The following is a 27,926-nucleotide window of genomic DNA, read 5'->3' on the forward strand; positions in this document are numbered from 1 at the left end:
AGATTCAACAATCACAAAAAAGCTGTCGACCACACCGCCTCGGCCATCTTTCCCCAAATACGACTTTAGGTGGCGCTGTTGACCACAGTGGGACAACAGACACAACCAAGCAGAAAAAACTGCTCTTTACGCCTGACATGGACGGTGACATGAAGCGTTCATACTGAGAGAGAAGAGTGTTTTTATAAGCTGCAGAGAAACGTGACCCAGCTACAACTGTGAAACTAAAAGTACATCCTGAGTAACTATAGAGTTTCAAAACATAGATTGTATTAACATGTTTGAGAGAACTGGCTTTTTAAAGATGATTAACAGCAGGGATAAATCTGTCAATACTGTCAGTAACAATAATAAGAACTGATTCATAAAAATACTTCTTTAAAACTAACCTTCAAATACTCCTTTATTAAAAAATATACAATGCACATTTCACAGTATATGTATATGCAGTTAATTGACTAGATTTAGTTTAACATGGAGACATTTAAAAACTAAGCAGCCAGAAACAACACTTATATAACAACACACAGTCGGTACACTGACTAGGTTTATAATAAAGTATTATTAATCCTCTTCCTGGTCCCCATCTTCCTCCCCATCCTCATCCCCTCTGGAATCAGGGACCCACAATCCAGAGTCAATACACCTCTTCAGGTGGTATTTTCCTTCCTATAGACAGAAAAAACATGGTGACAACAGTTTGAGACAGCAAGAACAAACACAGAAACTTTCTGATCAGGCCGCTTTTAATGACTATAAATTATTTTAGGCAGAGACACACACACACCTCAGGGTCCAGCTTGCTCATAGCTTCTTGCAGCATCTGAATGTTCTTCTCATGAAAGCTCCTCTTTACCTCCTATGAGACAATAAATTCATCACTCTTCTCCTTTTATATTAATATGAACTTGCTTTCTTGAACAGAAGGAAACGTTAGCGTAACTTATTTGAAGCACATATGTAAACCTGCTAGTGTTTACCTTGCACTGCACACACGTCTGACAGGTGGAGTCCACTCTGCTGACCTTTATTCTACCGACTCACCTGATTATCCAAATGGCAACACGATCACTTGCACAAACTACACGATTATCAAAGTAACAAGGCTTTTCTTTTTTATGGCATGAGATGAGAGGGACTTTTAATGACCTTTCAGTCTTTGAAAAGAAACCTTGGCTGTGAAACACAACGTCAGTGAAGCTAAAGTAAAGGTGCATAAACAATCCATCCAATGAGAACGCCGGAACAATACATGCAAGTTAAGATTACCAACTAAGTCCCCCCGAATAACATTATATAATGTTGTGTGAGTTCAAAGTAGAATCACTTATCAAGGTTAGGTTTAATGCTGAAGTCTGTTTGATTTAAAAAGAACAAAAAACAAAACGAGTAAGAGAAGAATATTCCAACAACAGGACTGTAATTATCTATAAAAAACATAAACTGCATGGATAATTAGGCCTTTACTTTATGACTACAACAGGGTTAGCATGTGTCAAGTGTAGCATGGAGGAGCTCGTCTTTGTTGTGTGAATGTGTTAAATTTTAAATAGTTAAGGAGAAGCTATATTCTCTAAATATATCTACGTTTAAGAAGACTGCATCGTCCATCCTTCAAAAGCCTGTTATTTCTTCTTCCACTTCCTAGCCACTCCTCACTGGATAATTACAGCTTCTCTGAGCTAATTTGTAGTTTTGACTTTTCTGGGCTTTTAGCTTCACCTGGTATACCAAAACAAAGCGTCTGAGCTACTGTGTACAGTTAGGACACTTTAACAATGTTTAAAAGTTGAGGCAATTTAACAACAAGACAGTGAGGTGTTTAGCTGCAGTGTGCGATTGCATAAAATGTTGCAGAAGCTTACAGTGTGTGTAGGAACCTTTGACTTTCTAAACACGCCCCATGAATTATTCTGAAAAACAAAGAGAGTGTGCTACAAACTCTGGGATACGAAAACAGAGAGCAAGGAAAGAGACTGGGGGCGGGAAGTTTGCATGAAAAACTGCTGTTCCAAAACTCTCTCCAGAGTGTGTCTGCATGTATGGCCTACCTTTGGTAGCGATTCATAGACCTCTACAGGGTCCAAACAACCTGGGCCCAGTCTCTTCTGTATTTCCTCCTCCTCCAACTCTTTCACAGCATTCTCCATACGAGTCTGTGCAGAACTGCGGACCCGCTCCTTTAGCATCTCCAGCTCATGCTCAAATGCATCTTGGTACGACTTATCTAGAGTCTGACATGGACATGCACGCATATGACAATGACTGAATTCTCTTGAGCATAGCGACTGCACAGTAAGGCATGTTTAAGTAGCATACCTTGATCTTTGAGAAGAACTGTCTGAAGCAGCCTCTTGGGTCAACTTTCAGCGTCCGAGCCAAATCCAAGATGAACTGCATGACGATGGCTTGGTGGGCCACCTGCTCCATCAGGGCGTGTTTCTGCAAGCATATTGAGAGTTTTGAAGGCTCTACCTGCCTGAATTTCAACCTCAACACGCACTCACACGCTCCTCACTGCACTCACCTCATCTATCTCATACTCGATACAGATGACAGCAAGGTAATTAGCAGTCTCTTCGCACACCAGGTGCGGGTGGTCTGACAGATACTGCTGACTGTCATCCCAGCGCCGCAGCATCCCTGGAAGACGCCATCGTATTGAGCATTATGCTGAGCACAAGCACATCTCCAGAAGTTATATGATTGAAAAAAGAATGGAAATAGAGATCAGCTTCAATATTTTTAGATCTTACAAAATGAGATCTTGGACTTCTTTTCATTGCTTTGTCAGTTCTCAGGAAAATTCTTCTCACCCACTGTCACCACCATTAAAATGCTCTTTCCCCTTTATTTTAGCCAGCTTCCTTTTGAATAGCTGCTCTCATAAACATAGCAGCTGGTTATTTCTTCTGCTCACACAGCCACTATTGTGCTCTTAATAAACAGTATTGGGATATCCGCTGCCAGTGACATCAGGAGCAAGAGTATGAAAAATGTTCAGAGCAGCGTAAAGCCTGAGCTTTTTTTCCTATGCTAACTTCATTGTTTGAAACTTTGTCCATGTTTATTATGAATACCCACTACAGTAACAGTGTATACTGTGTATAACAGTGTGTATAAGGACTTACAAAGCGAACACTTTGTAAGTCCTTTGCTTTCAGTTACTGAAATACTGGCTCCAGTTGCGAAATCACTGCTGTTCTTGGTACTCAACTCATCCCTTTTTTAGAAATATTTGACTGCTTACACAACCCATTTTAAGGGGAACTCCATTAAGTCTGTGACAACAATAATAATTATTAACATTAATATGGGCTGATAAGATAAGTCGTAAAAATCGACAGCTTCTAAGATAGGAAAAGGGGAATCTTTTTAAGAAAGTGTGTGGACACTAAATTTTACTCTTTATCCGTTTCTATGTGACGCAGTTAAAAACATACTCCCTCTGTTAGAGTGAATTGTTAAATGATTGTCATTTTTATGTTTACCATTTGTACATTGTTTTAACTATGATGAAAGAAATTCTCTAGAATTAGCGGGGCTTGTGGAAACACAGACCCAACACCCTCCTTCTCCATGACCCCTCCCCAGTTTGTTTAGTTTCAGAAGAACTCTGGCACACAAAAGCTGAAGGCATTTAATCAGCAGGCAATCTGAGCGAGTGGAAGTCCCTTCAGGATATATTTTACTGGGTGTGGTCCTGTTAATGTCACTCCAAGCATAATTTTACAAACAGGAAATCCACACTTAAAAAAATTTAATTGGAAAGAGGAAAGAGGTTAAAGATATTTAACCAGCTTAAAAAACTACAGGCAGATGTTGTTTTATTACAAGAAACTCACAGACCTGTCACAGGTTTAAACTAACTTCAAACACCTGAGTTTCCTAACGTGTTTGCAGCCTGTTATAATTCTAGACAACGGGGAGTAGCAATTTTAATACATAAAAATGTTAATTTTACAGTACTCGATACAGTTATAGATCCAGAGGGTAGATTTCTAATTATTAATCTATCAATATTGAACAAAAAACTATGTATTGAAAGTATATATGGTCCAAATGTTGATGAACCCTCATTCTTCCACGGATTTTTTAGTACACTCTCTGAACACCTCGATTGCACACTCATTCTTGGCGGTGACCTCAACCTTGGACTAAATGAAGACATGGATAGGCTCAACACAACAGGAACTCAGCGCAATTGTCAATCCACAAATATAATCAAACAGTATATGAGCGACTTTGGCCTTCGCGATGCATGGCGCTCCCTTCACCCCAACAGTAAGGAATATACTTTTTTCTCGCATGTTCATCACTCTTACTCTCGTCTGGATTATTTTCTGGTCAGCAGCTCACTGCTGTGTGACATTTCAGACACTGAGATTCATCCTATAGCTGTCAGCGATCATGCTCCTGTATCTTTAACACTAATGCACAAGAATAATACTACGCCAAGTAAAAACTGGAGATTTAATACATCATTGCTTAAAGATGAAGACTTTATTAAATATTTTAAAAAGGAATGGACTTCATATTTAGACTTTAATGACACTCCCGGAATATCTGCTTCTGTTCTATGGGAAGCAGGGAAAGCTGTGATGAGAGCTAAAATAATTTCTTTCTCATCACACAAAAAGAAAGAAGAAAACAAAAATATTCAGGAATTAGAAAAAACCATCAAATCACTAGAAGAAGCCTACGCGTGCGACCAAGATCAGGAAACATTGAACAAAATACGCAAGACAAAATTAGAATTAAATGAAACTATTAATAAAAAAACACAATTCCTTATACAAAGACTTCGCTTGCAGAATTTTGAACACAGTAACAAATCAGGTCGATTTCTAGCTAACCAGTTAAAAATAAATAAAGAAAAAACAACTATATGTGCTGCTAAAGATTTATCGGGGAACACAATATATGACCCTGGAAGAATAAACAACATTTTTAGGGATTTCTATGAAACTTTATACTCACCACAAATAAACCCATCTAAAAATGAAATTGATCTGTTTCTTGACAACGTAACTCTTCCAAAATTACTAGACAGTCAAGCAATGGAACTGGATTCGCCACTGACGCCAAGTGAACTCCAGGAAGCCCTGATAAGTATGCCCAATAATAAGGCTCCAGGTCCAGACGGCTTCCCTGCAGAATTCTACAAAGAATTCTGGACAATTCTGGCACCAGTATTCCACGGCATGTTGCAGGAAATCGAGGAAAATGGCAGACTACCACCAAATATGAATTCTGCCAACATTAGTCTCCTGCTAAAACCAGGCAAAGACCCTTTATTTCCCTCAAGCTATCGTCCAGTTTCTCTTTTAAATGTAGACCTTAAAATAATCTGCAAAGCTCTCTCAAAGAGATTAGAGAAAATAACCCCCCTCTTAATTCATCCTGACCAAACTGGTTTCATAAAAGGTCGGCACTCCTCAACAAACACTCGTAGATTACTTAATTTAATTGACTACTCATACAATAAAAACATCGAAACCATAATATTATCTCTAGATGCAGAAAAAGCATTTGACAGAGTTAACTGGAAATTTTTATTCGCAACTTTACACAAATTTGGTTTTGGAAACTCTTTCATAAACTGGATAAGAATATTATACAATTCCCCAACAGCTCGTATCAGAACAAATGACCAGACATCCTCCAGCTTCTGTCTCCTGAGGGGCACCAGACAGGGATGCCCACTCTCCCCTTCACTTTTTGCAATTTTTATCGAACCTCTAGCAGCAGCATTTAGACAGGCTACAACAATTAAGGGCATAAAATGTAAGAACATAGAACATAAAATCAGTCTCTATGCGGATGATGTGTTGCTTTTTCTGCAAAACACACAAACCAACCTCTCTGAGGTAATTACTCTAATAAACTGGTTTTCAAGAGTTTCAGATTATTCAATTAACTGGCCAAAATCTACAGTTCTCCCCATTAACTGCTCCTGCCCCACTGCAATCCGGAAATATTAAATATTTAGGTATTAATGTTTCTCCTAAGCTTTCAGACTTAACTAAATTAAACCACATCCAACTTCTAAAGAAAGTAGAAGGCGATCTGACTAGATGGAAATCTTTACCCATATCACTCATGGGAAGGGTCGCCACTATAAAAATGATGATCTTGCCAAAAATAAATTACTTATTTTTGATGATCCCTAACAAACCATCACAAGATTGGTTCAGATCTCTGGATTCATATATTTCCAAATTCCTTTGGAAAGATAAACCCCCGCGTATCAGCTTAAAAACGCTACAAAGAACCAAGGATAGAGGAGGATTAGATCTGCCTAATTTTCACCAATACTTCTTAGCCAACAGGCTTCAGTTCATCTCAGAATGGTCAAAACATACCTTCTTAGATGAGCCCTGGCTAGATGTTGAACAGGCACTATGCAAGGATCTAGAGATTTCAGACCTACTATTTATTAGCTCAAACATCAAAAGACATGAATGCTTTAAAAGTATCAACATCAGCTTCTCTCTGACAGCATGGTGGGAGTTTCTAAAATTGACGGCGTCTTCATTAATCCCATGCAAACGTACACCTATCTGGAATAACCCTGACATATTACAAAACAATAATATGATTAATTTCCCAGAATGGAGTTGTAAAGGAATTAAATACTTAGAACATATATTAGAGGGAACAGAATTTATTCCATTTGACAGACTAGTTGCACAATATGGGATCAACAAGAAAAGATTTTTAGAATATCAACAAATTAAATCCATAGTAAAAAAGAAATTTAACCTCAGTCAAGTTGAATTACAAACACCACCAAGTGCGGCACATTTCCTTACTCTTAAATCCCCCAAATTATTATCTAAAATATACAGAACACTTTCTAAATTAGATGAATCAATATCCCTTCCTATTGCAAAGTGGGAAGCAGATTTATCAGTCAGCTTAGACCAAAACTTCTGGTCTCAGGTATGCTTAAAAACCTTTAAATTGATTAAAAATCCCAGTCTACAATTAATACAATACAAAATACTACATAGAGTGCACTATACAGGTCATCGGATGTTCAAGATGGGGCTTGCTAATTTCTTGTTTTTGATTTATGTATGTTATGTTTTGTTTTACTTCATATGTTTATATGTTTCATATGTTGTTTGTTTAATTTAAGACAAAAAAAAAATTAAATGAATGAGAGGTAAAACTTGAGGGGGTAGGGACAAATAAGTAAATACTTCAGCCTACTCCTTTTCAAACAAATAATGGAATGATATTTTGTAATGATTGTGAAGGCACATGTTTGAAATGTTTGAAATAAAAATGAACTGAACTGAACTGAACTGAAGATGGGCTTTACGTCTACCAACAACTGCTTACACTGCCAAACCAATTCACCGGACAATTAGATAATGTCACTTCAGATAAGAATATCGCCCATATGGTTTCCACTGCCCTATGCATAGCCAAGAAAACAGTCCTCATGAACTGGAAAAATAAAAATAATCTTAATTCTAACCAATATAGAAATTATCTATTAGATTACATTAGTCTTGACACAGCCTCTGCCACCACATCAGATCAATTGTTCTGGGCTCCTTTGATCAGCTCCATCACCTAGTGGGGGTGGGGGGTCATAGTTTGGTCCCGCCTTCACTGTTGTGATTGGTGTGGGGGTAGGGACAAGCTTAGGGCGTCGGGGGGTTCCCCGGAGGCATCTTCCTTGGGGGGCTCAACCCGGGGTAGCGGTCATTTCCGGTTGGGGGCTCTTTTGGCTCTCGGGTGACTGTTTCCTCGTGGCTGCGTGCAGCGGGGCTAGGGGAGGGTCTGTGCTGACGGACGTGGGTTACTGACCTGGTAGCCTGGCTGCCCCTGGGTGGGTCCGGGATGGGCGTGAGGTTCTGGGGGCGCTCCGTCTCTGGGCTGGGGCCCTGGCCGGGCCTCGGGGCCTTGGGTCCTGGTTTGTGTGTTGCCGGTGTTGTGGGCAGGTGGGTGCATGGGGGCCCATCCCTGGCGCAGGGTGCCGCCGGTGCGTCGAGCCACCTGGGGGGCTCTTCAACTGGTGGGGGAGATTGTCACACCTTGCAGGAGCTTTCCTCTCCTCAGGAACTCTCTGCAGGAGGGGGAGATACAGGAGAGGTGGAGGAAGATCTCAGCCTGGGCGTCTATTGTCTCATGTAGTCTGGAAGATGAGTGGATGGTGGGGTGGGTGCAGTTTTCTCTGTGGTGGGGCCGGGGGTCGCTGCTGCGCTGGGCCCCGGTCTGGATGGGCCTGGGCCCCCTTTCCCTGGCGGGTCGCGGAGTATGGGAGTGCCTACTGGGGTCAGCGGGGGAGCTGGCCCCAGGGAGGGGTCACCTGCCCCTCCCTTCCTTCCCTCCCCATCTCCAGCTGCCTCCCCCTTCCCGCTGCACCACAACCACCCACACATGCAGGACCTTGGAGTAGGGGTATGTCACCAGGGTGCAGAGGAGGCTACCCCCCCCCCTGTCCCCTTCTGGCTGCCTCTGCCTCAATTTTATCCCACAACTTAGACATTCACATTACTCACACTCTCATTACACATACATATAGGATCTTGGGGGTGGGCACGATACACGGAGTCCAAATTACCATCAGGGTGTACACCTCACCCCTGGCGTCGTTGCCCACCTCTCAATTTTAAATACACGTAGACATTGAGGGCTAGCAGGAGGGACCATGCGCTTACCTGCTGCTCTCTGGCAGGTAGCTCCATGCCCTCCTGGGTTTTAATTGCACCTTAGAACACACATGCATCAACACTACAATGAGCGGGCGGAGGGAGGTTTGGAGTCTTCTCACACCCCCGTTCTCTGCGGCCTGCTGGAGCGGGGGGGCTAGGAGGAGTTGGCCGTCCGACTGCGGTCTGGAGTGTGGGGCCTCCCTGCTGCTGCGGAGTCGGGGCGGTCTGCCTCTCCCCACCGCAGGGAAAAGGGTAACACCACCTGGGTCTGGGTGCAGTAAGTGCATATGAGAGCATGAGGGTGGGAATGGATGTTTGTATCTGTGTGTGCCTGTATGTCTGTGTCTATATGTCAGGTTGGGTATCAGACGCCACCTCTCTGGGGACATCTCAGGCCCTCCAAGGTTTGGAGGCCTATCTCCACCCACCACCACTTCCCCTGCCAGTGGCGGACTCCCTCAGACATCGGTGCGTTAGTGGTTCTTTGTGTGTGGGGGTGGGCGTCCGGGTACACACCGGCTCACTCCTTGACGGCCGCTTATCGGGGCCTGGAGCCTGGGGCTCGCTCGGGTCACTTCGGAGGTGGGGTGCCCCCGGCCTCTCGGCCTGGGGCTCGGTCACTCAGGCACAGCTGGCTGCCGGCGGAGCTCACGGGCGCGTCACTGCAACTCCCCCTGGCTTCTGCTCCGCGGCTGCTGAGTGAGCCCTCATCTGGGACTCTCCTCAGCTCTTTCTGGGACAGTGGCGCGGCTGCCCCTCTGTTGGTCTTCCTTGGTCTCTTGTGTTCTGGGGGCCTCTGGATGTCTGGAGTTTTGATCTCCTCCATACCTGCTTCATACCCTGGAGGACGGGGCTGTGGCCCCCCCACACTCCCTAGCAGATCGTTACATGGAGAAACCTTTGGAATACAAGCATGCTGATCCACACAGGTATGCACACAGGCGTACACACGGGTATTCACAGACGCGGACTACAGCTTTCTTGGCTGCTGCCTCAAAGCACATTGTGCGCTGTCTATCTTGCGTGCTGCACAATATCGTTTATTATTTAGTATCTACTGATATCTACTGCTAGCTAGTTTATTGTGATGGTGCCGTTTTTTTTTACTATGTTGCTCTTTGTTGTTTGCTTTCTCTTCTGTTTTTTTCTCCATACAGGTGACCGAGGTGTTTTGTTTTTTTGTTTTTTTTTCTTCCCCCCCTTCTCACCGTCTCTTCTCCCCTTTGGTTTTCTTTCTCTCCCTCTCTTTCTTTCATTCCTTCTCCCTGTCCTGTCCCGTTTGTAGCAACTGAATATAAAATAAATACATAATTCTAATAAAGGTCAATCAAATGGACCAATATGGCAAGGCCATGATGATCCACTTGGTAAAATAAATCCGCTTGGCATCTTTCTTGGCCTTAAGACAACAATTCTGATGGCTAAAGATCCAAACGGGACACAAAAAAAAAAAAAAAAAAAAATTTTATTGGTTATATCCTGTTAGTAAACTGCAAGTAAAAGCTGTGTCGGTTTAGAGCAGGTCACATCCGGCTCTCTGTGATCTTAAGTGGGCCAGACCAGTAAACCATCCCCTTTTTTGTCACTGTAAAGAAGCTCACTCATTCAGTGTTTCTTATGAACATGCACCTTATGAACATGGAGCTATCAATCAGTAGAAACTGCACGTTACAACACATTTAACAACTTGTAGCTACAGGACTGTCCAGAGCCCATGATAAATTTAGTGTCTTTGAAACCTCTGGGACAATGAGTAAAAATGTATTTGTAGACTCCGAATGACACGTATTTTCCACCGGGTGGAGGAGGAGAGCAGTGGAAGAGAGCGAGATAAGGGAAGTAGTGAGGCAGAACATTGTGTGGGAGTATAGGGGGAAACACAACAAACACAACCAGCTCACTTACCAAAGAGTTTGATTTCTTTCCCATACTTCCTCAGAAAGTTCTTGTGGTTCCCCACCTTTTCCTCCCCAGTTTCCTCCTTTGATAAAGGCTTAAAATTCAGCACACTCTGCAAAGTAAGATAAGACAACATGTAAATCAGGAAACTGAAAAGTTGACAAATCCTGCGGCCCAGATGGCCTGCGTTACCTTGCTGAAACCATCCTTGCTGATATTGTCTACATTCCAGGGCAGCTTCTTCTCTTCTTTTTGGTGTTCTTCTAGCAATTTCTCAAAGGACTTCTCATCCTGTTTCAGTTTCTTTATTTCTGTCTGGACTTTTTTCAGCTCAGCCTCCCTCTCCTTATCCTCACCTCCTTCCCTCATTCTTTCTTCTAGGTATGCAAGTCGTCCCTGGGCTTCCTCTAATGGCCTCCTGCATTCTGCAAAGCTGGTTTCCAGGTCTTCCCCTCTCTGCTGAAACTCTACCATTTTCTCCAGCCGGCTCTGTTGTGGAGGTCCCGAGTGGACGGGAGCAAAGAGACAAAAGTAAAATAAGCATGAGGCAGAGACCGAGCTGAAAGCACAAGTGATTTAAAAGTGAAACAGGGACACCAAGACAAGAGCTATATGGACACTGTGTAGGGAGAAAACATACAATAAGTATATTTAAATAAGAAGTATCCTGTTTAATGTGTCAAATTTAATGTTGGCCCACTGTGAGTGTATGTAACCCAGAGAGCTGACACGCCTTTAATCGCTCAATCTCTGGCAGTTTTTTACTATACTTCAGACTGTTTGTTATCAAAGACAAATGATATCCTAATATGGTTACCTAGGGCATGTAGGTTTGGCAGTGAGACCATAAGCCCCACCCACCAGCTATTTAAACCTTCTGCTTTTAATGGTGCAGCCAATCAGATGAAATCTGACTTTAAAGCAAGGAAGTGGACGCAGTGAGGTGCTGTTTATGGTCAATGAGAAAATTTTTAATCTATGAATCATGTCAAGCTAGTCTTCCAAAGTCTAAGAATAAAAAGCTGAAGCTGAAAAAGGGCTTTGCAGGCCCACTTTAAAGATGGCATAATAGGAAAAAAGTACAAATGCAGTTCCCTGCATCAGGTACTGCTTTTCTGTAGTTTTAAAGAATTTTAATGAATTTAAAAACTACAGAAAAAATCAATACCTGATGTAGGAGAAAGATCAAAGGTCAATAAGTTTAAGTTGCCTCACAATATTTTCTCTGAGCCACAAAAAAGAAAGACTGAGCTGTGTTATAATAGATTATAGATTATATTATTCTTGACCACTTCTGGTGGTGAAGTGGTCAAGAATAATATCTGGTACTTCTGGTAGCGCACGACTGCATTTAAAAAGAAGAGCAAACGAGCATGTTTGTATGCTCTTTGACTGACCGCTGCCAAAAAGAATATCATTGAGATGACACGGCCATGCTTTGGTTGCTACAGTTTTGGCTTTGACACGTTTCTTTTTAGTATATCTAACGTGATATCTGTAGTGCTTGTGTGTATGCACTGATGATTTGTTGTTGACTGTTATATTAAAGGTACTGTGTGCTAATAACAGGCTTAAAAGAACAGTGAAAAAAGTGCTGGGCTACTACTCTTTTCTTTATGTTTTGCTTCCAGGGGCCAGAGTTTCTTGTCCTTTTTAAAAGTGGTCTTGAGTAATAGCTCTTCAGGATTTCTTAAAGGTTTAAAGGATTTTCTTAGGACACTAACTGCTTTTTCACTCATTTGCAGTTCAGCTATCGGCTTCATTTTTCACCACGACACTGATCTCAAAAACACTGCCAGTGCAGTAAAAGCATACCTGAATAGAACAAAGGCACAGATTCAGACTTTTGCTCAACACTGCACATAGAAACAGCTGGATATATTTATAGCATCACATTATTTTGTTTTATTTCTCCCTGTGTGAATCTACCGTTAAGAGTTGTTATTGTTTGTTTTTTTTTGTTTTTTTGTTTTTTTTGTTTTGTTTTAAGTGACATCAGAAACAGCAGCATGTGACATCACGTGATGGCGGAGCTTCAGTTCATCCTTTGTCATCCTTTTTTTTTTTTTTTTTTTTTTTTTAATAGGACAGGGGGAAAGAATGAAAGAAAGAGGGGGAGAGGAAGAAAGAAAACCAAAGGGGAGAAGAGACGGTGAGAAGGGGGGGAAGAGAGGAAAAAAAACAAAAAAAACAGGGGAGACAGCAAACAACAAAGAGCAACATAATAATAAAATAAAAAAAAAAGCACCATCACAATAAACTAGCTAGTCATAGATATCAATAGTTACTAAATAATAAACGATATTGTGCAGCACGCAAGATAGACAGCGCACAATGTGCTTTGAGGCAGCAGCCAAGAAAGCTGTAGTCCGCATCTGTGAATACCCATGTGTACACCTGTGTGCATACCTGTGTGGATCAGCATGCTTGCATTCCAAAGGTTTCTCCATGTAATGATCTGCTAGAGAGTGTGGGGAGCCACAGCCCTGTCCTCTATGGTATCAAGCAGGTATGGAGGAGATCAAAACTCCAGACATCCAGAGGCCCCCAGAACACAAGAGACCAAGGAAGACCCACAGAGGGGCAGCCGCGCCACTGTTCTAGTAAGAGCTAAGGAGAGTCCCAGATGAGAGCTCATTCAGCAGCCGCGGAGCAGAAGCCAGGGGGAGTTGCAGTGACGCGCCCGTGAGCTCCGCCGGCAGCCAGCTGTGCCTGAGTGACCGAGCCCCAGGCCGAGAGGCCGGGGGCACCCCACCTCCAAAGTTGTTATTGTGTCGAAGGTGGTGCTCTTCAACCAAGCTTTATCACCATGGTAACTCGTGTCCAACAGAACATAATATCTATGGAAACCTGTTGAGTGGTACTTTAGTACAAGGTTGTACTGCAGCCCAAACCTTACAGATGAACTGCATGTGCTTGGGTTTTTTTTTTTTGGCAGCGCAAGCAGTGACATTAAAAACTAGAAAGTGCATTTTCTGAAGAAACTGCAGTGTGAATGCTTGAATCTGAATGTATGCACTGAAATGAATTAATTGCTGAATTTTGAGTTAAAAATATTGAATGAGATAAAAAAAAGTCCGAATTTAACCTGAAAACAAAAGTGCTGAACTGCTAAAAGCTGAAGGTTACACAGAAGAAGAAGTTGGAAAAAAGCTGAAAATGTTTTAATTGTAAATTAGAAAAACCTAAGAAATGAGAAAAGAACATTTAGAGTCAGAAAACATCTGAATGAATATTAAAAGGTCATATTCTTTGAATCACTGAATGACTAAAATGTGATCCCTCCACTTGGACCCACACAGTTTAAAAAGTTTATATCTCTGAGCTTTGAAAGACAAGATGTTGGAAAAAGAACAACGATGGCGACGTTTTGAGGGTAAAATGATGGCTTTAACACTGTGGACACAGCAGCAGTTGAAAGAGAAGTGTTTAAGATGAATCTTGGCAGAGTGGCAGAGAGAGCTCGTTAAGCAGGCAGGTGTGAGCCTGGTTGCTATAGTGACTGCACCCAGTGGCTCCATACACACGGACACAGACATGCGCCTCACTTTTGCTGCTTAAAATGAACAGAAAAGTCAGGCCGAAACAAATCGTTCCCAAATGAAAAGTAAAAGTCGTATTGACAAAATTCTTTCACTGTGAGCGACAGCAATGTCTAGTCTACCAAATTCTCAGTTTTCATGTCTGTGGAGTTTATTATATGGACGTGGTGACAGTGGAAAGACACCATGCTCTTCTGATTTTCAAACGAACCTTCTGAGCCATTTTAACATTAGAGTCTATGGAAGAGTTGGAGGGAGGAGGCTGTGCATTGGTGACATTTATGAAAGAACCATAACACCTAGTACAATAGTAAACACATTGGATGAAAGAGGACAGCCATGGCTACGTTTTGAGGGTAAAATCATACCTGTAGAGCAAACGCTGCAGACACAGCAGCAGTTTTAAAAAAGATTTTAAGATTAATTTTTTTGCTCCTCTCACTCTAGCAGTTGAGCTGTCTCACTCTAGCCCCAACATTCCGTCCCATACACACCCATTATAAATTTTGAAACGGGTGAAAAAACATCATGAAACTTAAACTGGAACTGAAGAAAAAGTATAATAGATATTGAAAAGATAAATACAAGTTGAATAGTTGAATGTCTTGTCTTCGTTTTAAAGTTTGAATGGTGGCTCTATGTCAATGTATGTGGAAGTAGTAAGAGTTTAAAAATGAGTAAGTTGAATGAGAATTTGAAGGGTCTCCCCATTGAAATACATGGGAAATTTTTGTTGAATAAAGTTGAATAAAATTAAAAATATAAATGTTAAAAATGAGAAAAATAGAAGCAGTCATGTCCAAAATAATAGGAATCTAACGATGTTTGAATGGTTTTTCTAAGTTGAACGGTTTTGAAGGAGTTAGATGCCAAAAAACGTACGGAATATGGAATAATAACTAGAAAGTGCATTTTCTGAAGAAACTGCAGTGTGAATGCTTGAATCTGAATGTATGCACTGAAATGAATTAATTGCTGAATTTTGAGTTAAAAATATTGAATGAGATTAAAAAAAAACAAAAAAAAAAAAGAATTTAACCTGAAAACAAAGGTGCTGAACTGCTAAAAGCTGAAGGTTACACAGAAGAAGGAGTTGGAAAAAAACTGAAAATGTTTTAAATGTAAATTAGAAAACCCTAAGAAATGAGAAAAGAACATTTAGAGTCAGAAAACATCTGAATGAATATTAAAAGGTCATATTCTTTGAATCACTGAATGACTCAAATGTGATCCCTCCACTTTGATCCACACAGTTTAAAAAGTTTAAATGCCTGAGCTTTGAAAGATACGGTGTTGGAAAGAGAACAATAATGGCGACAATTTGAGGGTAAAATGATGGCTGTAACACTGTGGACACAGCAGCAGTTGAAAGAGAAGTGCTTAAGATGAATCTTGGTACAGTGGCAGGCAGAGCTCGTTAAGCAGGCAGGTGTGAGCCTGGTTGCTATAGTGACCGCACCCAATGGCTCCATACACACGTACACAGACATGCGCCTCACTTTTGCTGCTTAAAATGAACAGAAAAGTCAGGCCGAAACAAATCGTTCCCAAATGAAAAGTAAAAGTCGTATTGACGAAATTCTTTCACCGTGAGCGACAGCAATGTCTAGTCTACCTAATTCTCAGTTTTCATGCCTGTGGAGCTTATTATATGGACGTGGTGACAGTGGAAAGACACCATGCTCTTCTGATTTTCAAACGAACCTTCTGAGCCATTTTAACATTAGAGTCTATGGAAGAGTTGGAGGGAGGAGGCTGTGCATTGGTGACATTTATGAAAGAACCATAACACCTAGGACAATAGTAAACACATTGGATGAAAGAGGACAGCCATGGCTACGTTTTGAGGGTAAAATCATACCTGTAGAGCAAACGCTGCGGACACAGCAGCAGTTTTAAAAAAGATTTTAAGATTAATTTTTTTGCTCCTCTCACTCTAGCAGTTGAGCTGTCTCACTCTAGCCCCAACATTCCGTCCCATACACACCCATTATAAACTCTGAAACGGGTGAAAAAACATCATGAAACTTAAACTGGAACTGAAGAAAAAGTATAATAGATATTGAAAAGATAAATACAAGTTGAATAGTTGAATGTCTTGTCTTCGTTTTAAAGTTTGAATGGTGGCTCTATGTCAATGTATGTGGAAGTAGTAAGAGTTTAAAAATGAGTAAGTTGAATGAGAATTTGAAGGGTCTCTCCATTGAAATACATTATAAATTTTTGTTAAATAAAGTTGAATAAAATTAAAAATATAAATGTTAAAAATGAGAAAAGTAGAAGCATTCATGTCCAAAAGAATAGGAATCTAACGGTGTTTGAATGGTTTTTCTAAGTTGAGCGGTTTTGAAGGAGTGAGATGCCAAAAAACGTACGGAATATATAATAATAATAACTAGAAAGTGCATTTTCTGAAGAAACTGCAGTGTGAATGCTTGAATCTGAATGTATGCATTGAAATGAAATAATTACTGAATTTAAGTTAAAAATTTTGAATGAGATTAAAAAAAAAACCCGAATTTAACCTGAAAACAAAAGTGCTGAACTGCTAAAAGCTGAAGGTTACACAGAAGAAGAAGTTGGAAAAAAGCTGAAAATGTTTTAATTGTAAATTAGAAAAACCTAAGAAATGAGAAAAGAACATTTAGAGTCAGAAAACATCTGAAAGAATATTAAAAGGTCATATTCTTTGAATCACTGAATGACTAAAATGTGATCCCTCCACTTGGATCCACACAGTTTAAAAAGTTTAAATGTCTGAGCTTTGAAAGACAAGATGTTGGAAAGAGAACAACGATGGCGACGTTTTGAGGGTAAAATGATGGCTTTAACACTGTGGACACAGCAGCAGTTGAAAGAGAAGTGTTTAAGATGAATCTTGGCAGAGTGGCAGGCAGAGCTCGTTAAGCAGGCAGGTGTGAGCCTGGTTGCTATAGTGACCGCACCCAATGGCTCCATACACACGACACAGACATGCACCTCACTTTTGCTGCTTAAAATGAACAGAAAAGTCAGGCCGAAACAAATCGCTCCCAAATGAAAAGTACATGTCGTACTGACAAAATTCTTTCACCGTGAGCGACAGCCATGTCTAGTCTACCTAATTCTCAGTTTTCATGCCTGTGGAGCTTATTATATGGACGTGGTGACAGTGTAAAGACACCATGCTCTTCTGATTTTCAAACCAACCTTCTGAGCCATTTTAACATTAGAGTCTATGGAAGAGTTGGAGGGAGGAGGCTGTGCATTGGTGACATTTATGAAAGAACCATAACACCTAGGACAATAGTAAACACATTGGATGAAAGAGGACAGCCATGGCTACGTTTTGAGGGTAAAATCATACCTGTAGAGCAAACGCTGCGGACACAGCAGCAGTTTTAAAAAAGATTTTAAGATTAATTTTTTTGCTCCTCTCACTCTAGCAGTTGAGCTGCCTCACTCTAGCCCCAACATTCCGTCCCATACACACCCATTATAAACTCTGAAACGGGTGAAAAAACATCATGAAACTTAAACTGGAACTGAAGAAAAAGTATAATAGATATTGAAAAGATAAATACAAGTTGAATAGTTGAATGTCTTGTCTTCGTTTTAAAGTTTGAATGGTGGCTCTATGTGAACGTATGTTGAAGTAGTAAGAGTTTAAAAATGAGTAAGTTGAATGAGAATTTGAAGGGTCTCCCCATTGAAATACATGGGAAATTTTTGTTGAAAAAAGTTGAATAAAATTAAAAATATAAATGTTAAAAATGAGAAAAATAGAAGCAATGTTGTCCAAAAGAATAGGAATCTAACGGTGTTTGAATGGTTTTTCTAAGTTGAACGGTTTTGAAGGAGTAGGCTTTCAAAAAACGTACGGAAAAATAAAATATAATAATAATAATAAAGATTAGAATAACAATACTGTGAATGCTTTTCAAGCATTCACACTAACTAGAAAGTGCATTTTCTGAAGAAACTGCAGTGTGAATGCTTGAATCTGAATGTATGCACTGAAATGAATTAATTGCTGAATTTTGAGTTAAAAATATTGAATGAGATTAAAAAAAAACAAAAAAAACCGAATTTAACCTGAAAACAAAGGTGCTGAACTGCTAAAAGCTGAAGGTTACACAGAAGAAGGAGTTGGAAAAAAACTGAAAATGTTTTAAATGTAAATTAGAAAACCCTAAGAAATGAGAAAAGAACATTTAGAGTCAGAAAACATCTGAATGAATATTAAAAGGTCATATTCTTTGAATCACTGAATGACTCAAATGTGATCCCTCCACTTTGATCCACACAGTTTAAAAAGTTTAAATGCCTGAGCTTTGAAAGATACGGTGTTGGAAAGAGAACAATAATGGCGACAATTTGAGGGTAAAATGATGGCTGTAACACTGTGGACACAGCAGCAGTTGAAAGAGAAGTGCTTAAGATGAATCTTGGTACAGTGGCAGGCAGAGCTCGTTAAGCAGGCAGGTGTGAGCCTGGTTGCTATAGTGACCGCACCCAATGGCTCCATACACACGTACACAGACATGCGCCTCACTTTTGCTGCTTAAAATGAACAGAAAAGTCAGGCCGAAACAAATCGTTCCCAAATGAAAAGTAAAAGTCGTATTGACAAAATTCTTTCACCGTGAGTGACAGCAATGTCTAGTCTACTGAATTCTCAGTTTTCATGCCTGTGGAGTTTATTATATGGACGTGGTGACAGTGGAAAGACACCATGCTCTTCTGATTTTCAAACGAACCTTCTGAGCCATTTTAACATTAGAGTCTATGGAAGAGTTGGAGGGAGGAGGCTGTGCATTGGTGACATTTACGAAAGAACCATAACACCTAGGACAATAGTAAACACATTGGATGAAAGAGGACAGCCATGGCTACGTTTTGAGGGTAAAATCATACCTGTAGAGCAAACGCTGCGGACACAGCAGCAGTTTTAAAAAAGATTTTAAGATTAATTTTTTTGCTCCTCTCACTCTAGCAGTTGAGCTGCCTCACTCTAGCCCCAACATTCCGTCCCATACACACCCATTATAAACTCTGAAACGGGTGAAAAAACATCATGAAACTTAAACTGGAACTGAAGAAAAAGTATAATAGATATTGAAAAGATAAATACAAGTTGAATAGTTGAATGTCTTGTCTTCGTTTTAAAGTTTGAATGGTGGCTCTATGTCAATGTATGTGGAAGTAGTAAGAGTTTAAAAATGAGTAAGTTGAATGAGAATTTGAAGGGTCTCCCCATTGAAATACATGGGAAATTTTTGTTGAATAAAGTTGAATAAAATTAAAAATATAAATGTTAAAAATGAGAAAAATAGAAGCAGTCATGTCCAAAATAATAGGAATCTAACGATGTTTGAATGGTTTTTCTAAGTTGAACGGTTTTGAAGGAGTTAGATGCCAAAAAACGTACGGAATATGGAATAATAATAAAGATTTGAAGAACAATACTGTGAATGCTTTTCAAGCATTCACACTAATAATAACTAGAAAGTGCATTTTCTGAAGAAACTGCAGTGTGAATGCTTGAATCTGAATGTATGCATTGAAATGAAATAATTACTGAATTTAAGTTAAAAATTTTGAATGAGATTAAAAAAAAAACCCGAATTTAACCTGAAAACAAAAGTGCTGAACTGCTAAAAGCTGAAGGTTACACAGAAGAAGAAGTTGGAAAAAAGCTGAAAATGTTTTAATTGTAAATTAGAAAAGAACATTTAGAGTCAGAAAACATCTGAAAGAATATTAAAAGGTCATATTCTTTGAATCACTGAATGACTAAAATGTGATCCCTCCACTTGGATCCACACAGTTTAAAAAGTTTAAATGTTTGAGCTTTGAAAGACAAGATGTTGGAAAGAGAACAATAATGGCGACAATTTGAGGGTAAAATGATGGCTGTAACACTGTGGACACAGCAGCAGTTGAAAGAGAAGTGCTTAAGATGAATCTTGGTACAGTGGCAGGCAGAGCTCGTTAAGCAGGCAGGTGTGAGCCTGGTTGCTATAGTGACCGCACCCAATGGCTCCATACACACGTACACAGACATGCGCCTCACTTTTGCTGCTTAAAATGAACAGAAAAGTCAGGCCGAAACAAATCGTTCCCAAATGAAAAGTAAAAGTCGTATTGACAAAATTCTTTCACCGTGAGTGACAGCAATGTCTAGTCTACTGAATTCTCAGTTTTCATGCCTGTGGAGTTTATTATATGGACGTGGTGACAGTGGAAAGACACCATGCTCTTCTGATTTTCAAACGAACCTTCTGAGCCATTTTAACATTAGAGTCTATGGAAGAGTTGGAGGGAGGAGGCTGTGCATTGGTGACATTTACGAAAGAACCATAACACCTAGGACAATAGTAAACACATTGGATGAAAGAGGACAGCGATGGCTACGTTTTGAGGGTAAAATCATACCTGTAGAGCAAACGCTGCGGACACAGCAGCAGTTTTAAAAAAGATTTTAAGATTAATTTTTTTGCTCCTCTCACTCTAGCAGTTGAGCTGCCTCACTCTAGCCCCAACATTCCGTCCCATACACACCCATTATAAACTCTGAAACGGGTGAAAAAACATCATGAAACTTAAACTGGAACTGAAGAAAAAGTATAATAGATATTGAAAAGATAAATACAAGTTGAATAGTTGAATGTCTTGTCTTCGTTTTAAAGTTTGAATGGTGGCTCTATGTCAATGTATGTGGAAGTAGTAAGAGTTTAAAAATGAGTAAGTTGAATGAGAATTTGAAGGGTCTCCCCATTGAAATACATTATAAATTTTTGTTGAATAAAGTTGAATAAAATTAAAAATATAAATGTTAAAAATGAGAAAAATAGAAGCAGTCATGTCCAAAAGAATAGGAATCTAACGGTGTTTGAATGGTTTTTCTAAGTTGAACGGTTTTGAAGGAGTTAGATGCCAAAAAACGTACGGAATATATAATAATAATAAAGATTCGAATAACAATACTGTGAATGCTTTTCAAGCATTCACACTAATAACTAGAAAGTGCATTTTCTGAAGAAACTGCAGTGTGAATGCTTGAATCTGAATGTATGCACTGAAATGAATTAATTGCTGAATTTTGAGTTAAAAATATTGAATGAGATTAAAAAAAAACAAAAAAAACCCGAATTTAACCTGAAAACAAAGGTGCTGAACTGCTAAAAGCTGAAGGTTACACAGAAGAAGGAGTTGGAAAAAAACTGAAAATGTTTTAAATGTAAATTAGAAAACCCTAAGAAATGAGAAAAGAACATTTAGAGGAAGAAAACATCTGAATGAATATTAAAAGGTCATATTCTTTGAATCACTGAATGACTCAAATGTGATCCCTCCACTTTGATCCACACAGTTTAAAAAGTTTAAATGCCTGAGCTTTGAAAGATACGGTGTTGGAAAGAGAACAATAATGGCGACAATTTGAGGGTAAAATGATGGCTGTAACACTGTGGACACAGCAGCAGTTGAAAGAGAAGTGCTTAAGATGAATCTTGGTGCAGTGGCAGGCAGAGCTCGTTAAGCAGGCAGGTGTGAGCCTGGTTGCTATAGTGACCGCACCCAATGGCTCCATACACACGTACACAGACATGCGCCTCACTTTTGCTGCTTAAAATGAACAGAAAAGTCAGGCCGAAACAAATCGTTCCCAAATGAAAAGTAAAAGTCGTATTGACAAAATTCTTTCACCGTGAGCGACAGCAGCTTCTAGTCTACTGAATTCTCAGTTTTCATGCCTGTGGAGTTTATTATATGGACGTGGTGACAGTGGAAAGACACCATGCTCTTCTGATTTTCAAACGAACCTTCTGAGCCATTTTAACATTAGAGTCTATGGAAGAGTTGGAGGGAGGAGGCTGTGCATTGGTGACATTTACGAAAGAACCATAACACCTAGGACAACAGTAAACACATTGGATGAAAGAGGACAGCGATGGCTACGTTTTGAGGGTAAAATCATACCTGTAGAGCAAACGCTGCGGACACAGCAGCAGTTTTAAAAAAGATTTTAAGATTAATTTTTTTGCTCCTCTCACTCTAGCAGTTGAGCTGCCTCACTCTAGCCCCAACATTCCGTCCCATACACACCCATTATAAACTCTGAAACGGGTGAAAAAACATCATGAAACTTAAACTGGAACTGAAGAAAAAGTATAATAGATATTGAAAAGATAAATACAAGTTGAATAGTTGAATGTCTTGTCTTCGTTTTAAAGTTTGAATGGTGGCTCTATGTCAATGTATGTGGAAGTAGTAAGAGTTTAAAAATGAGTAAGTTGAATGAGGATTTGAAGGGTCTCCCCATTGAAATACATTATAAATTTTTGTTCAATAAAGTTGAATAAAATTAAAAATATAAATGTTAAAAATATGAAAAATAGAAGCAGTGTTGTCCAAAAGAATAGGAATCTAACGGTGTTTGAATGGTTTTTCTAAGTTGAACGGTTTTGAAGGAGTGAGATGCCAAAAAACGTACGGAATATATAATAATAATAATAACTAGAAAGTGCATTTTCTGAAGAAACTGCAGTGTGAATGCTTGAATCTGAATGTATGCACTGAAATGAATTAATTACTGAATTTAAGTTAAAAATCTTGAATGAGATAAAAAAAAATAAACCCGAATTTAACCTGAAAACAAAAGTGCTGAACTGCTAAAAGCTGAAGGTTACACAGAAGAAGAAGTTGGAAAAAAGCTGAAAATGTTTTAATTGTAAATTAGAAAAACCTAAGAAATGAGAAAAGAACATTTAGAGTCAGAAAACATCTGAAAAAATATTAAAAGGTCATATTCTTTGAATCACTGAATGACTAAAATGTGATCCCTCCACTTGGACCCACACAGTTTAAAAAGTTTACATCTCTGAGCTTTGAAAGACAAGATGTTGGAAAAAGAACAACGATGGCGACGTTTTGAGGGTAAAATGATGGCTTTAACACTGTGGACACAGCAGCAGTTGAAAGAGAAGTGTTTAAGATGAATCTTGGCAGAGTGAGAGAGAGAGCTCGTTAAGCAGGCAGGTGTGAGCCTGGTTGCTATAGTGACCGCACCCAATGGCTCCATACACACGTACACAGACATGCGCCTCACTTTTGCTGCTTAAAATGAACAGAAAAGTCAGGCCGAAACAAATCGCTCCCAAATGAAAAGTAAAAGTCGTATTGACAAAATTCTTTCACCGTGAGCGACAGCAATGTCTAGTCTACCTAATTCTCAGTTTTCATGCCTGTGGAGCTTATTATATGGACGTGGTGACAGTGGAAAGACACCATGCTCTTCTGATTTTCAAACGAACCTTCTGAGCCATTTTAACATTAGAGTCTATGGAAGAGTTGGAGGGAGGAGGCTGTGCATTGGTGACATTTATGAAAGAACCATAACACCTAATACAATAGTAAACACATTGGATGAAAGAGGACAGCCATGGCTACGTTTTGAGGGTAAAATCATACCTGTAGAGCAAACGCTGCGGACACAGCAGCAGTTTTAAAAAAGATTTTAAGATTAATTTTTTTGCTCCTCTCACTCTAACAGTTGAGATGCCTCACTCTAGCCCCAATATTCCGTCCCATACACACCCATTATAAACTCTGAAACGGGTGAAAAAACATCATGAAACTTAAACTGGAACTGAAGAAAAAGTATAATAGATATTGAAAAGATAAATACAAGTTGAATAGTTGAATGTCTTGTCTTCGTTTTAAAGTTTGAATGGTGGCTCTATGTCAATGTATGTGGAAGTAGTAAGAGTTTAAAAATGAGTAAGCTGAATGAGGATTTGAAGGGTCTCCCCATTGAAATACATTATAAATTTTTGTTGAATAAAGTTGAATAAAATTAAAAATATAAATGTTAAAAATATGAAAAATAGAAGCAGTGTTGTCCAAAAGAATAGGAATCTAACGGTGTTTGAATGGTTTTTCTAAGTTGAACGGTTTTGAAGTTATAGGATTACAAAAAACGTACGGAATAGATAAAATATAATAATAATAATAATAATAAAGATTAGAATAACAATACTGTGAATGCTTTTCAAGCATTCACACTAACTAGAAAGTGCATTTTCTGAAGAAACTGCAGTGTGAATGCTTGAATCTGAATGTATGCACTGAAATGAATTAATTACTGAATTTTGAGTTAAAAATATTGAATGAGATTAAAAAAAAACAAAAAAAAAAAAACGAATTTAACCTGAAAACAAAGGTGCTGAACTGCTAAAAGCTGAAGGTTACACAGAAGAAGGAGTTGGAAAAAAACTGAAAATGTTTTAATTGTAAATTAGAAAACCCTAAGAAATGAGAAAAGAACATTTAGAGTCAGAAAACATCTGAATGAATATTAAAAGGTCATATTCTTTGAATCACTGAATGACTCAAATGTGATCCCTCCACTTTGATCCACACAGTTTAAAAAGTTTAAATGCCTGAGCTTTGAAATATACGGTGTTGGAAAGAGAACAATAATAGCGACAATTTGAGGGTAAAATGATGGCTGTAACACTGTGGACACAGCAGCAGTTGAAAGAGAAGTGCTTAAGATGAATCTTGGTACAGTGGCAGGCAGAGCTCGTTAAGCAGGCAGGTGTGAGCCTGGTTGCTATAGTGACTGCACCCAAGGGCTCCATACACACGGACACAGACATGCGCCTCACTTTTGCTGCTTAAAATGAACAGAAAAGTCAGGCCGAAACAAATCGTTCCCAAATGAAAAGTAAAAGTCGTATTGACAAAATTCTTTCACTGTGAGCGACAGCAATGTCTAGTCTACCAAATTCTCAGTTTTCATGTCTGTGGAGTTTATTATATGGACGTGGTGACAGTGGAAAGACACCATGCTCTTCTGATTTTCAAACGAACCTTCTGAGCCATTTTAACATTAGAGTCTATGGAAGAGTTGGAGGGAGGAGGCTGTGCATTGGTGACATTTATGAAAGAACCATAACACCTAGTACAATAGTAAACACATTGGATGAAAGAGGACAGCGATGGCTACGATTTGAGGGTAAAATCATACCTGTAGAGCAAACGCTGCGGACACAGCAGCAGTTTTAAAAAAGATTTTAAGATTAATTTTTTTGCTCCTCTCACTCTAGCAGTTGAGCTGTCTCACTCTAGCCCCAACATTCCGTCCCATACACACCCATTATAAACTCTGAAACGGCTGAAAAAACATCATGAAACTTAAACTGGAACTGAAGAAAAAGTATAATAGATATTGAAAAGATAAATACAAGTTGAATAGTTGAATGTCTTGTCTTCGTTTTAAAGTTTGAATGGAGGCTCTATGTGAACGTATGTTGAAGTAGATACAGTTTAAAGAGGAGGAATTTGAATGAGAATTTGAAGGGTCTCTCCATTGAAATACATTATAAATTTTTGTTAAATAAAGTTGAATAAAATTAAAAATATAAATGTTAGAAATGAGAAAAATAGAAGCAGTCATGTCCAAAAGAATAGGAATCTAACGGTGTTTGAATGGTTTTTCTAAGTTGAACGGTTTTGAAGGAGATAGATTACAAAAAACGTACGGAATACAGAATAATAAATAAAATAGAATAAAGATTAGAAGAACAATACTGTGAATGCTTTTCAAGCATTCACACTAATAAAGATTAGAATAACAATACTGTGAATGCTTTTCAAGCATTCACACTAATAAAGATTCGAATAACAATACTGTGAATGCTTTTCAAGCATTCACACTAATAAAGATTCGAAGAACAATACTGTGAATGCTTTTCAAGCATTCACACTAATAAACAGCAGCACAGAGTGCACTGACTGCTGAAATGTTCTATTTACAGAAGCTGTGTTGCCATTTTTTTTTTCACATATCTCATGTGTCTCCATGACATGTTCCTTCCTGACTGAAAAAGGTAGCACATGATTGGCTCAGCTTACACAGAAGAATGAAATCTACAGAGCGACCAACAAGGTGACAAATAACCGCAATCATGAGACCTCAGAGCTTGTTTCACAGCCCTTTGGCCTCTTTTAGTTTTAAATGTGTTTGCAGTGCAGACGGGAAAACAAGGTCATTGAACTCCAACTGGAGTCTGAGTTCAACAGTCTCTGAACAAATTCTTGCCTTGACTTTTGGGAGCTTTATTGACACTGTGTAAGTGCATGAGTGAGTTTACATGATGTGGTCACATTTATACAGTCGCACAGTTCAAAAAATCTAACTGGAATTTTCTTCTCCACAGTTAACATTTCAAACACAGTGGTGTTAATGTAAAAACTTTCCCGTTATCCTGGAAAGTTTTTATGTTTCAAACTGTAAAGTGTTAAAAAAACAAACAGGTGACACAATAGGCAACAGAAGCCAGGGAAATACTGAAATGAAAGTTTCTCTAGAACCTTTCACTTTCTACGGTAACAATGAGATAAGCTTATCAGAGCCAGTTTCCACAGACAGACACAGTCTGACCAACAGTGTTACTGTAGCAAACGCACTTTAATCTTACTTACACAAACTCCTTTTTACCTTCTAACAATGTCATTTAGATTAATTTTCTTCTCAAAATCCTGGCATGCGTTTCAAACTTAAAATGAAAATCAGAGAAGAAAAACTGCTGTCGAACATTAAACATGTGACATCTCTTCAGTGTACAATACACATTTTAGATGAGCATACTTTTAATGTGTTTACCATTAAAGAGATGAAGACTCTGAGAGTGCATTAGAAAGCTCAGGAAAAGCTCATCAAGCAGAGTGTAGGAGGGGACTGAAAGCTCCAGGAAAGCCTATTATTACTTTGGAGATCAGGAGCAGATCTTTACATGCTACATGTTACATTTCCTGTTAAATGACACTGCAGGTTTCATTTGTATGTTTTGATCATTTAAAGTAAACTTTTAATTTCTTCTAGTGGTTCTTTTTTTGACTTTGGAAACATTTTTTGTTGTTGTTAATTTGGCAGTGGACTTCTCTTTAAGAGCTGTCTTCCTCTTTTAGTATTTTTTTTTTTGCCTTCTTCCTTCAAATGCCTTGTTGTTTACCATGTTTCAGATGCTAAAGGATTTCAAGTAATTTCCCCTTTTAAAATAACCTGATGTTACCCAACAGCAAAGTATATGGAAACCCCCCAAAACTTTACAGAATTACCTCACTATCTCACACACAGCGTTGCTTTTTCTTTCTCTATCGGTGACTCATCACCGGACCGGTGGCTGCCTTTAGGAAACTAAAGGCTTAAAATAATCCTGCAGCCGAATTGCGTATATCCGCTGTATATTTACACATAAGTAACACCGGCTGCTCAAACTGTCTACTCCCTCTCGGTTTGCTACTACAGGTTTACTAGTGGGAAGACTAACCAGGTGTAGCACTCCAAACTTCACGGCTAGCACTACTGTCACTGCTGACCCGGTGTCTCATTCTGAACAAGCTCGGAGTGTCCACGAACGGGCACGTGACATCTTCATCGTCTGACACGTAGATGTGGTCCCACACGCTGTAGTCGATACCGCTCATGCTGTCCCACTCCTATCAGTTATACTAAGAGGCAACTTCTGTGAGCCTACACCGACAAAACATCAGCCAAGCGAGCAAAGACGGAGTCCAATCTTCTTAGCGAAACAAGCTAAGAGGAGAAATCCCGTATCCAAGGACAACGCCAGGCGCAATGCAGCCACTTACGTCATCAAGAAGCGCTTGTTGAAAGTGTAGCGTTTACTTAGGGTTGGATTAAAGGGGGTGTGCTTACATTGTTATAATATATTATTTATAAACTACAGGGCTGCGCAAGAGACCTGAACTACACATATTTATATTTTATATATTAATGATAAATAGATGCAATGATTTATTG

The 27,926-nt window shown here is 39.2% G+C and overlaps 1 protein-coding gene across 3 annotated transcripts; it reads right to left on the reverse strand.

Moving 5' to 3' along the window:
* Positions 1–385: 385 nt before the first annotated feature.
* On the reverse strand, positions 386–27,749 carry LOC146707392 (hsp90 co-chaperone Cdc37-like). 3 transcript variants are annotated; one of them, XM_085458730.1, is made up of 8 exons: positions 27,482–27,749; positions 10,764–11,060; positions 10,578–10,683; positions 2,528–2,643; positions 2,320–2,442; positions 2,052–2,234; positions 788–859; positions 386–669 (listed from the first exon to the last, which is right to left on the reverse strand). In XM_085458730.1, exons 1-8 carry the CDS (start codon positions 27,587–27,589, stop codon positions 565–567), a joined length of 1,110 nt encoding a protein of 369 aa, XP_085314856.1. In that variant the 5' UTR covers positions 27,590–27,749; the 3' UTR covers positions 386–564. The 3 variants fall into 3 exon arrangements, with proteins under 3 accessions (XP_085314856.1, XP_085314854.1, XP_085314855.1); XM_085458728.1 differs by having other exon boundaries at positions 27,433–27,498; XM_085458729.1 differs by lacking the exon at positions 27,482–27,749 and adding an exon at positions 12,981–13,498.
* Between the last annotated feature and the right edge of the window lie 177 nt (positions 27,750–27,926).

This window comes from Copadichromis virginalis, linkage group LG6 (assembly GCF_057382275.1).
Source record: "Copadichromis virginalis isolate Kocher_CV1m ecotype Utaka linkage group LG6, C_Virginalis_male_GT1.1, whole genome shotgun sequence".
Classification (NCBI taxonomy): Eukaryota; Metazoa; Chordata; class Actinopteri; order Cichliformes; family Cichlidae; genus Copadichromis; species Copadichromis virginalis.

What these genes read in the sequence shown, in the direction of transcription:
- LOC146707392 (XM_085458730.1), bottom strand. Translation starts at nt 27,589, where the DNA reads ATGAGCGGTATCGACTACAGCGTGTGGGACCACATCTACGTGTCAGAC. An exon ending in TCGAGTATGAGATAGATGAG is followed by an intron (nt 2,443 to 2,527) that starts GTGAGTGCAGTG and finishes ATATGCTTGCAG; the next exon opens with AAACACGCCCTGATGGAGCA. An exon ending in TGAGCAAGCTGGACCCTGAG is followed by an intron (nt 670 to 787) that starts GTGTGTGTGTGT and finishes TTCTGTCTATAG; the next exon opens with GAAGGAAAATACCACCTGAA.